This window comes from Pocillopora verrucosa, chromosome 5 (genome assembly GCF_036669915.1).
Source record: "Pocillopora verrucosa isolate sample1 chromosome 5, ASM3666991v2, whole genome shotgun sequence".
Lineage (NCBI taxonomy): Eukaryota > Metazoa > Cnidaria > Anthozoa > Scleractinia > Pocilloporidae > Pocillopora > Pocillopora verrucosa.
This window is the reverse complement of record NC_089316.1, coordinates 3,090,423-3,102,139: the sequence shown is the minus strand read 5'-3', so window position 1 is coordinate 3,102,139 and position 11,717 is coordinate 3,090,423. Positions and strand designations below refer to the sequence as shown.

At 38.6% G+C, this 11,717-nt stretch overlaps 1 protein-coding gene across 1 annotated transcript; it reads right to left on the bottom strand.

The window, feature by feature from the left end:
* Nucleotides 1-2,660: 2,660 nt before the first annotated feature.
* Nucleotides 2,661-6,838, bottom strand: LOC131780205 (glutathione S-transferase 1-like). The gene is made up of 5 exons (XM_059096816.2): nt 6,648-6,838; nt 5,277-5,378; nt 4,118-4,233; nt 3,348-3,458; nt 2,661-2,912 (listed from the first exon to the last, which is right to left on the bottom strand). The coding sequence occupies exons 1-5, from the start codon at nt 6,778-6,780 to the stop codon at nt 2,739-2,741; spliced, it is 636 nt and encodes a 211-aa protein (XP_058952799.2). The 5' UTR covers nt 6,781-6,838; the 3' UTR covers nt 2,661-2,738.
* Nucleotides 6,839-11,717: the final 4,879 nt, after the last annotated feature.

Here is an 11,717-nt window from a genome sequence, read left to right as displayed (position 1 = left end):
TTACTGCCTTCCAGACAATTCTTATGACGTTAATTTGAAGAAATTTGTTCAAACTTTCAGTGTTTAACCCCTTGTTTAAATTAGTTTGAGCTTTAGTAACTCAGGTGTTTATAAACCATCTCTTTTACGTGGCTGATTCAGGTCAGATGTTTGGGATAGCCATTCCGTCAATTCGAAAAATAAATGAAATATATACACCTTTCATTTTCTCCTCAAAAAGTGTTCCTCTGATGAGAAAATTAAAATGTATATAATTCCTATATATTTTCAAATTGCAACGTTTTTTAAAACGGGTGAATATATAAATATCATATATATTATATTAAAAAGCTTTTTCGAATAAAAAGGTCTCATTAGATCACTTAAACCTATTCAAGGATTCAATATTTCTGATGGCACACGTAAGATCACTCCATATTTTAGGAGCGGCTGCGTGAAAGGAAAGATCGGTGAGCGTAGCGCGCTTGATTTACCCCTGCAAAGAACACAAAAAGGGAAACAAACAAACAAAAAACGAACGTAACAAAAATAGAGGAGTACATTAGTACTTAAATAAATCTTATGATTAGTTGAATGAATAAATTAACCACCAAAAGAAGGGCTGAGTCGATGAATGAATAAGTGACAGACAAACCGACTGACTTAAAAAGTGTGACGTCTACCTTGTCACCAACAAAGAATCCTTTCCCATCATTATATTGGCCTTAAGAAGTTTTTCAAAGCAAGTGAGAATTCCAGGGGTAACAGCTTTCGCCTCCTCTTGCAATTTAACCTGAATCAAGGAATGAACGGGGAATAAAGTGAGTGGCATACATGACGTTCCTGTGGTTATTCTATATTATATCAGCATAAAGACTCATTTTTCAACTGAGTTGCAACTCTAGTATTTAGAAAGAAAAAGACTAACAAACGTTCTTAAAACGCAAAAGACAGCCTGAACTCGACACTGGCTACATTGCGACATTGCGGTAGCGTTTTCGACTGCATGACTGAGCATATACACCACACTGATTGGGTTTGCTTTACTTCGTTCTATGATTAGTCCAGAAAACTTTCGCTACCTTGTCAACCCATCAGGTTTTGCTTACCTTCGGGCTACGATTGGTCCAGAAAACTTTCGCTACCTTGTAAAACCAATCAGACGCAAATTGGAAGCAAATGGCGTCGTGCTTTTTGCGTTTTCCCGCCTTTTGGGTCCCTGGCGTGTTTTAACTCTGAGCACTCGTTGGCTTTTGATGATCTTTCTTCGCTGTGATTGGTCGTGGAGGTTACCTTGGTTTTGGTGGTATGAAATAGTCGTAAGACCGCGCTGAAATTCCTTATAACAATCTTATGTACACTGGGCAGCGACGAACTGAAATATTAACTGGAAAAGATGGATACCTTTACAAATATTATAAGGGACTGTTTACCTTTCTTTTGGGTCTTTTTCAAAGAAAGCTGAAGCGTATTTTTTAGTTAAATCAGCAACACCGTCCACAATCATGTCTGCCTTACCCTAAGTCCAAATCGGTGGAGGGGGTTAGACCTAGGAGAATTAGTGAAAGCAAAACTTAACTCAAAACAAAAGAGCCAGTGAGTATGATGATGAACAAATGAAAGAGTAGTGGAAGAGAAAGTAAGATGGAAGAAAGGAAAGAACTAAGGAAGTGAGGGACAGATGGAGTAGGGATGGAAGGAATGGAAGGAGGGAGGGAGGAAGGGAGGGAGGAGGGAGGAAGGGATGGAGGAAGGGAGGGAGGGAGGAAGGAAGGGAGGGAGCTAGGGAAGAAGGGAGAGAGGAGGGAGGAAAGGAGAGAGGGAGGAAGGAGGGGAGGGAGCAAGGGAAGGAGGGAGGGAGGGAGAGAGGGAGAGAGGATAAGAGGATGGAAGAGAAACAGTGGAAAGATAGGAAGGAAGGGAAAACGAGAGGGTTGGAAAAGAGGGTGAATCAAAAGGAGGAAAAAAGGGAGAGATTAGTAGAGGTAGGGGAAGGAGAGGATTTGGAGATGTGGGGTAAGGGAGGTTGGATGAGAGGGGGGGAGAGGATTAAAGGAAGGGAGAATAAAATGCAGTGACAGGAGGATGTGTGAAATGATTCATAAACTGTTCGGGGTAGGATGAGAAAGGAGGGGGGGGGGGTAGGAGGTTGCCTGTAATGAGCTACGGTTCTGTCAATTCCTGTTTGAAAGGCAGGCAGCAAAACGGCAGCGGTGCAACTCTACAAGAACTCTGAGCACCAACACTTACGGAGCAGGCATGGGCAATTTTTCCTCTCCATCTGTAGCTTGACTACAAAATTGTTTAGGGGGAGGTTAGATTGACAGTTTAATGAGAACTGCAAGGAGCTCAGTCAACAAATTTTAAATCTCTTCAGCGTGCCAGGTGCTTAGGTCACTTCTCTTGCTTGTAGGTACCAACAATACAAATAACAATGGCATCCATGGCAATCTATATACTACATGTTTGTCAGTTCACCCTCTTCCCAAACATACAGCAGGAGAAGGATACAAAATTTATGAATTAAGAGAGATAGTTTCTATTTTAATGAAAATATTACCAAGTCATCCGGTCTTCTTCTTTTACCTCTTATAACTGGAGGCCCCCTCCTCCCCACACCCTTTTCCCCCAGAGATCAAACGCCAGTTAAAGCTTAAATTAAACAGTTCTCACACAGAAAATAACTTTTCAGTTTAGTTTATTTTTCTTTCCATCACTTCACAGCTGGTAACCAACAACTGGTCGGAATCACAAAACATTTAATGCTCTGTTTTTGGGCGTGTCTCGACCCATTTCTTTATTTCTGGCACATCCAGTACACGTTTGTGATGCGCAGCCAATAACGGGAACTTTTCGAGTGCTTTCGGGGCAGTGGGTTCGCCTTTTTCCAAAAGGTTCATCAGGTCAAAGAAAATGATGTCAGCATATGTAAGCTGTGAATAGATATCATAAAATAAATCTTTATTAGCCTGGGATGTAATTTTTGAGAAGAAAAAGAGAGGAAGAAGAGGAAGAAAAAAAAGTATAATGATAAAAATAATGATGCTAATAATTATTGTGATGGTGATGATAATGATGATGATAATAATAGGACGTTTGAGTAAATTATACATTTAGCAAATGCACTTATCTATTTGCCATAATCGACGTAATGATGCATTTTTAAATAGTACAATGGCAAGAGGCTTTAACATTGTTTATTCCACAAACAACAATGTGAATAAAATCAAGTAAACCTAAATAGAAGATAGGATTAAAAAATTGGGACGAAGGGTCATGCATGCCTTAAATGCATGGTCTTGTATAGGAAAGAAATCTTGTGTATGTTAACAGAAAGATCAAATTTGTTTTCATCCACAAACTGTTACCTTGTCACCAACAAAGAATCCCCTGCCTTCATTGTTGGCTTTTAAAATATTTTCATATTTTGGCAGTCGGTTAGCGAGAGTTTCTTCAAAGAATTCTTTCATTAGCTCCGTCTACAAAATAATTTTGAGCAAACAAGGATAAAAAAAATTCCAAGTGAAGGAATTGGCCTAAATTTAGTTAGTGACACTGAATTGGTGGTCAAGGGAAATGGGGAGAGAGTTGGCTGAGTAGGCAAATGGGGGAGAAGTTAAAACAAAAGCACTAGTATAATACAAATAGGGAGAGAGAAAGTATGGGAGAAAAATTAAAGAGAGGGAGGAAAAGGTTGCATAGGAGAGAAAGGTATAATAAATGAGGCACTGACAGAGGTAGTTGAGAGCAAGGGAAGGGAGAGAAAAAGGAAGGAGGGAGAGGGAGTGAGGTGTAAGAAGGAAAAGGAGAGGAGGAAAGGAGGGTGTGAGGGACTAAGAAGGAGAAAAGGTGGAAGGAAGGGATACATTGGAAGCTGATAACACCATCTAAAGAAGTATGGGAGAGGGAGGGTGATCAAGAAGTTAGTTGACCAGACTAAAAGAGGAAAGGAAAGGGCTGATAACAAAACAATGGGGGCAAGCTGTGAGGGGAGCAAAAACAGGTGGGACAGATCTGAAGGTAGTGGCAAACAGAAGAGATCTGAAGGTAAGATGTGAACAAGGTATTAAGATCTGTAATGAAAAGTGATAAAGATTATAAAGAAGAGGAAACAAAAAAAATTGTATTTATTTGGTACCTTTTTAGCTTCCTCCTTTTCCATATGAACCTTTATCAAAGCCTGGAAAAAATCTTCAACACCACCCACAATCATATCAGCAATTGCCTCATCAAAACTGTCTGTTGGGCTCAAACCTTTATGTAATAAAGCAACAGAGGTTATGTCCATGGGCATAAATGATATGTTTTGGCCATGACTCAGAGTCATTTTAGCCTGACCTGCTTGGCATGAGTTAAAATGACTCTTAAAAAGAGCTCAACACATATTTATGCCCAATTAATACTACCATTATTACTTTTGAGGACATTGAGAAAAAAACAACTGGAAAATTAATGACAAAAATACACCAGTCTGACCAATCACCTGAGTATGTAAGCATTTTTGCCAGCCAAAATCTCCTTGCTTGCCTGAATAGATTTATTCCCAATAATTTATTTATTCCATCAAAACAGAACATATACAATATCTCTAATATTACTTACAAAAATAAGAATGGTATGATTAAAAAAAAGGCATCACAAAAGAAGCAACACACCAAACCTTACACTAAAGTAAAAAGATTATAACAGAATTACATTTTATCACAGGCAACCCCCTACCCCTCTCTCCCACCCCCTAGAAATTCATCAATTTTCCTTGTATGTTTGTTGATACTTAGTGAGGCACCTTGCACAATGGTATTGGCTTAATCATGCCCCTGCCAGGAATTGCACCCATCAGGTAATCTTTAATCCTGGATCATGTGTACCAAATAAAGAAGGAGAAAATTTTGAATACTTATAGCAACTTTTTCAGCAGTTTCTTTTATCAGGTAATGTTTGAGAATCAAGCATTCTGCTTCCACAATCACAGATAAATTGCTTAGAAGTCAGTCATGGGGCGCCTTTTATTCGGCTTTTATTCCTGAATTTTCAGCACTTTCTCATACAGCACCACCAGCCTTGGATATTTCCTGAGACAAACCATAATGTTCCAAGGTTCTTCATGAAGCCATTGAAGAGGTTGAAGAAGGTACTGTTGGTTTTGGTTACAAGGTGAGATTAAGTTATTGAATTGTTCACTAGTCAAGCACAGAAAAATTGAAATTTTTCCTGTGGTATAGTGATGGTAATTGATAGTAACATTACTGTAGCTGCTTCATAAAGAAAAAATATTCATTTCAATAGTGATTACTCACCTCCTATTCTGCAAACATACTTCATGATTGCTTGAGACTGTCCGAGCACTTTTCCATCTGGGGTCACGAGAAATGGTGCCTGACCAAGAGGGGGTCTGCCAGCTGACAAAAAGAAATAGAAAAATAAATAGAAAGATAGATGATAAATTAATACATAAGTTAATTAACAGATAAATGGATTATAGACAGTTAATTAGAGAGAGATATATTAAGGTAGATAAATAGATAATTACACATGGATTTGAATAAATTTATTGTTAATAGAAACAAAAAGAAATTACTAGAAAAGGGATGTCTTATCAAAGGAATGAGCGCATAAAAGCAATGAATTAACCATTAGTAAACATGTTGATCACATTATGTTTGCTTACATGTAGACAAAAATATAATGGACACATGAATAAATATGACGTGCATTTAATTCCTCTTATTAACATATCCCAAAGGAGTCTTCGATACAAGTAAAAGCATTTGCCTGATAACCAGATAAAATCTAGTAGGTATAAACTATTATAAAATGTCAAAAACTGACATCTTGCAATACCGCCAACTTTTCATGCGCTTTTGGTTGGAACTTAAGGTGCAGTATCAGTTCATAACTACTAAAGCATTATCTTTAATATTCGTTTTCAATCATATTAATTTATTTTTGGATGAAATCATGTAAATATTCGAGTGACGATTCTGACTGACTTGTTGACGAAAATATCTACTATAGCATAGTCACGCAATCCTGCTGTATGATTTAAAATTATTCAGAAACCTAGCCAAACTTGAGGGTTTTCTCTTTCTTGGAATGAAATTGAAAAATAGAGTGAAAGATCACAGAAGCCAATCTTTCTGACTGCTTCGCTTCCTGAAAAACCCAAATCATCTCTACAGCCTTTGGTTCTGACGTTCAGTTCTGGAAACTAGTAACTTGCATCGTCATCGTTACGAATTAATTAGGGAATTAAGATAGGTCAGGTGGATGGACAGAATGTTAGATTGTAGTCATCCTCCCGACCTTTTTCGCGAAAATTTACTACCTAAGTACTTTTTTGGGGGCTCCAATTTCTTATCATTGCATACGTTCCCATGCACTGCATGATAATTCGTACTTAACTGAAATTGAGTTTTATTCGACAAAGAACACACGGTAAATTGAAAGAATCGATTTTTGTGAGTTTTAGCCGCAATCTTTTTCTTTTCCTTTTTTTTTTTTTTTAAGAAACAATGTGTTTTAGCAATGAGAGTCGATTTTTCATTCAATATGCAAGTCCTGAACCTTTATATGCAAACCAACTTTCTCGGTTAAAGGTTAGTTATTTCAGGATAACGTTTTGAACACAAGCGCTATGTTGTGATCGGCATTCAAGATTTTCTACTCACATTCTTTCTCCTTGACCCATTCTTCTCTGGTAAATCGGATGTCTTCGTATTCCATATTCGCAGCAACGAAGGAAAGCCGAACGATCTCAGCCCGACCTCGGACATCAAAGTAGTAAAGTTTGTAGCCTGACATTGTTTCTTGTAGATGATTCTTCGGAGCGCTAGCGCAGCGTTTATATGTTGCCGATGGACGTCACGCAACTTCTCACGGTGACGTTTTAATTAGTTTTATTTTGACAAGTATGTCATCATGTACTCATTGATGCTAAATTGATTTCCCGAATTATTTTCGTAAATGAAGTCAGCATTAGTTATGCAGTAGCTTCGTAGCTTTCAAGGCGATTTTTCTCGCTGCTTTCGAAATATTGTAAGCTTAACATGGTCTTTTTCCTTTATTATGTTTTTCAGATGCCCAGAAATCGACAACCTACGCCATTGATTTCTATCCGGTGGAAGGTAAATTTGAGTACAGCAGCTGCCTCGCTACCAAAATTAGCAGCATTTGTGTTTTGGCAAGATGTAATATACGGTTAAATTAGTGTGGGGAGCACGAAGCAAACGAAACAATCGCTATTTTTGTCCACGCGTGTATACCTCAAGTGTTGTTGTGTAAGTTAATAGTACACCCTGGATGTTGGATTGCTGTGTCACTGTGAGAAGAGACGAGATTCGAAAGTCATTTTTTACTGAATGGCCTCTATGGCTCTGGACTTTTGCAAACAGAACACAGCTTGTTTTTCATTAAAGCTAAAAGTCTCAAAAAATTGCAGGTCATTCTCCTAAAGAAACCAACATTTGCCAAAATGTAGCATGATAGTTGCCTTTAAGACATCATGAACAGGTATTAAATCAGTACCGCCAATGAAAGCATTTGATCAGTATTGTTCGACAAATTTCTGTTAACTCTGGGTCTAATGTATATTTTTCCTTAAAAGGAATTTCAATCGATTATTTTTTGGACAAATCTTTTGAAATCTAGATCGACATTTAGCAGAGTCAGCATTTTGTAATATCGATATCGATATCCTCGTTGGAACTTTTCAATATTGGGTCTATGGAATATTTCTCCTTTAAAGGATTCCAATCGAATATTTTTTGGACAAATCTATTTTTAAATTTGGATCGACATTTAGCAGGGTCAGCATTTCGTAATATCGATATCCTCGTTGGAAACTTTTCAATATTGGGTCTATTGAATATTTCTCCTTTAAAGGATTCCAATCGAATATTTTTTGGAAAAAAATCTATTTTTAAATTTGGATCGACATTTAGCAGGGTCAGCATTTCGTAATATCGATATCCTCGTTGGAAACTTTTCAATTGGTTCCTTGCGACAAACTTATGCCAATGGTTATATATTTGGCAAAGTGAAGGGATACCAGCTCCAACAGGAAATTCAACCATCAATTGTATCTCTCGAAAAAACATTTCAATGAATCCTTACCGTGACGAATCTCCATTTATTCTGGATTTGCATTCAATTAGCCGACTCGTCTCTCCCATGGTGACCTTGGAAATCTTGCCTTAAATCAAACAAAGTTTGGATTGAGGTAAGAGGGCAGTCATGCCATTGATCCTTCAAGCTTATTTAACCCTTTACACTCTAACATCAGTATGCAAACTCTTCATACTGTGCTCTATACATTTTTAAGGTGCTGACAAGGAGAATTTGTTTAACAATCAAAGGCGTGATCATTTCCTCTATTCTTGTGACCTTTATGTGTAATTTATAGAAAATATTGAAAGGAGAAATTAGATGTTAGTCACTCTTAGGGGTGAAAGGGTTAACCAAGTTATTTACCCGTTCATTCCCAAGATCTTATTATCAATTCTCTTTACTGTCTGCCAGACAATTCTTATGAAGTTATCAAGCTATCATACCACAGTATAAACTTCCCTACTTTAACATGCGTGGGAGGGCAGCGCTGACACGACTGATATTCAAAGCGGCTGGGGTGGAGCGGGGTGTCATTTCCAGTCCGAGGAGGATTGAAAGCGTGCGAGTTTGACAGAACGATTCACGATTAATCGTTATTTGCTTGCATCGCAAAATTTGCTTCAAGTTGAAGGATTATCCGTTCCTGTTAATCAGGGCGTCATTTGAAATTCGGCCTGGTTTTCTTTTTTAAAGGATTATTTATCCTGAACCTATCCGGCGTTACTTTCGTTCTTTTTGAAACCAATGGTGCTCACGCACAATGTCTCACCGTTAATTCAGTATTTCACTTGCAACTTGTAAAGTCATTTCGCAAAGCGTTTAACTTTCGCTCTTAACCCAAACTGCGAAGATATCTGTTCACGAAAATCGCCAATATCACCTTTTATTGAGCATTAGGAAATATCGAATTTTGCATGGCCCTTTTAGAAAGGGGTTATATGTTATACGTTTACGAGGAATAAAGAAATCGTTGGCACAATCCATTAATTGAGTCCGGATCCAGACAAGAAAGACGTTTCTAGTTTCATTTATTGGCACAAACAAACTTTTCAGTGTTTAAGCACTTGTTTAAATTCGTTTGAGCTTTAGTGACTCAGATGTTTATAAACCATCCCCATGGCTGATACAGGTCGTGTTTTGAGATGCTCGTTGATGTTTGGGATCGCCATAACACGCTCATAATGAGACATCAAAAGAGGAAAATCTTTGATCAATGCTGGAACCTCCATCTTTCGTTGTGCAAAGAGGCCATTTACCATGTTAAAGAGGATGATGTCTGCATAGGTTAGCTATACATATACAAAAAAAAAAAAAAAAAAAAAAAGAAAGAAAGCACAAAAAATTTTTATTGACTTATATTGTGCAAGCATCAATGTTAAATTTCTAATTGTGCAATGAAATGAATAAACCTCTAAATCTAACTATGGGTGAATATATACCATGATATTATATATATTATATTACAAAGGTTTTTCGAATAAAAAGGTCTGATTAGATCACTTAAACCTATTCAAGGGTTCAATATTTCCGATGGAACACGTAAGATCACTCCATATTTTAGGAGCGGCTGCGTGAAAGGAAAGATCGGTGAGCGTAGCGCGTGATCTAACCCTGAAAAGAACACAAAAAGGGAAACAAACTAACAAACAAAAAACGAACGTAACGAAAATAGTGGAATACATTAGTGCCTAAACAAATCTTATGCCTATAATTGAATGAATGAATTAACCACCGAAAGAAGGGCTGAGTCGATGAATGAATAAGTGACAGACAGACAGACCGACTGACTTAAAAAGTGTGACGTCTACCTTGTCACCAACAAAGAATCCTTTCCTATCATTATATTGGCCTTAAGAAGTTTCTCAAAGCGAGCGAGAATTCCAGGGATAGCAGCTTTCACTTCCTCTTGCAACTTAGCCTGAATCAAAGAATGAACGGGGAATAAAGTGAGTGGCATACATGACGTTCCTGTGGTTATTCTATATTATATCAGCATAAAGACTCATTTTTTCAACTGAGTTGCAACTCTAGTATCTAGAAAGAAAAAGACTAACAAACGTTCTTAAAACGCAAAAGACAGCCTGAACTCGACACTGGCTACATTGCGACATTGAAGTAGCGTTTCCGACTGCATGACTGAGCATGAGTTTTGGAACGACACTCAATTAAGCGTTGAAAGTAATACACCATTGAATTGGTTTTGCTTTACTTCGCTCTACGATTAGTCCAGAAAACTTTCGCTACCCTGTCAACCCATCAGGTTTTTCCTAGCTTCGCATTATGATTGGTCCAGAAAACTTTCGCTACCTTGTAAAACCAATCAGACGCAAATTGGAGGCAAATCGCGTCGTGCTTTTTGCGTTTTCCCGCCTTCTGGGTCCTGGCGTGTTTTAACTCTGAGCTCTCATTGGCTTTTGATGATCTTTCTTCGCTGTGATTGGTTGTGGAGGTTACCTTGGTTTTGGTGGTATGAAATAGTCGTAAGACTGCGCTGAAATTCCTTATAACAATCTTATGTACACTGGACAGCGACGAACTGAAATATTAACTGGAAAAGATGGATACCTTTACTAATATTATAAGGGACTGTTTACCTTTCTTTTGGGTCTTTTTCAAAGAAAGCTGAAGCGTATTTTTCAGTTAAATCAGCAACACCATCCACACTCATGTCTGCCTTACCCTAAGTCCAAATCGGTGGAGGGGGTTAGACCTAGGAGAATTAGTGAAAGCAAAACTTAACTCAAAACAAAAGAGCCAGTAAGTATGATGATGAACAAATGAAAGAATAGTGGAAGAGAAAGTAAGATGGAAGAAAGGAAAGAACTAAGGAAGTGAGGGACAGATGGAGTAGGGATGGAAGGAATGGAAGGAGGGAGGGAGGAAGGGAGGGAGGGAGGGAGCTAGGGAAAGAGGGAGAGAGGAGGGAGGAAAGGAGGGAGGGGGGAAAGAGGGGAGGGAGCAAGGGAAGGAGGGAGGGAGGGAGAGAGGGAGAGAGGGAGAGAGGATAAGAGGATGGAGTGGAAAGATAGGAAGGAAGGGAAAACGAGAGGGTTGGAAAAGAGGGTGAATCAAAAGGAGGAAAAAAGGGAGAGTTTAGTAGAGGTAGGGGAAGGAGAGGATTGGGAGATGTGGGGTAAGGGAGGTTGGATGAGAGGGGGGGAGGGGATTAAAGGAAGGGAGAATAAAATGCAGTGACAGGAGGATGTGTGAAATGATCCATAAACTGTTCAGGGTAGGATGAGAAAGGAGGGGGGGGGGGTAGGAGGTTGCCTGTAATGAGCTACGGTTCTGTCAATTCCTGTTTGAAAGGCAGGCAGCAAAACGGCAGCGGTGCAACTCTACAAGAACTCTGAGCACCAACACTTACGGAGCAGGCATGGGCAATTTTTCCTCTCCATCTGTAGCTTGACTACAAAATCGTTTAGGGGGAGGTTAGATTGACAGTTTAATGAGAACTGCTAGGAGCTCAGTCAACAAATTTTAAATCTCTTCAGCGTGCCAGGTGCTTAGGTCACTTCTCTTGCTTGTAGGTACCAACAATACAAATAACAATGGCATCCATGGCAATCTACATACTACATGTTTGTCAGTTCACCCTCTTCCCAAACATACAGCAGGAGAAGGATACAAAA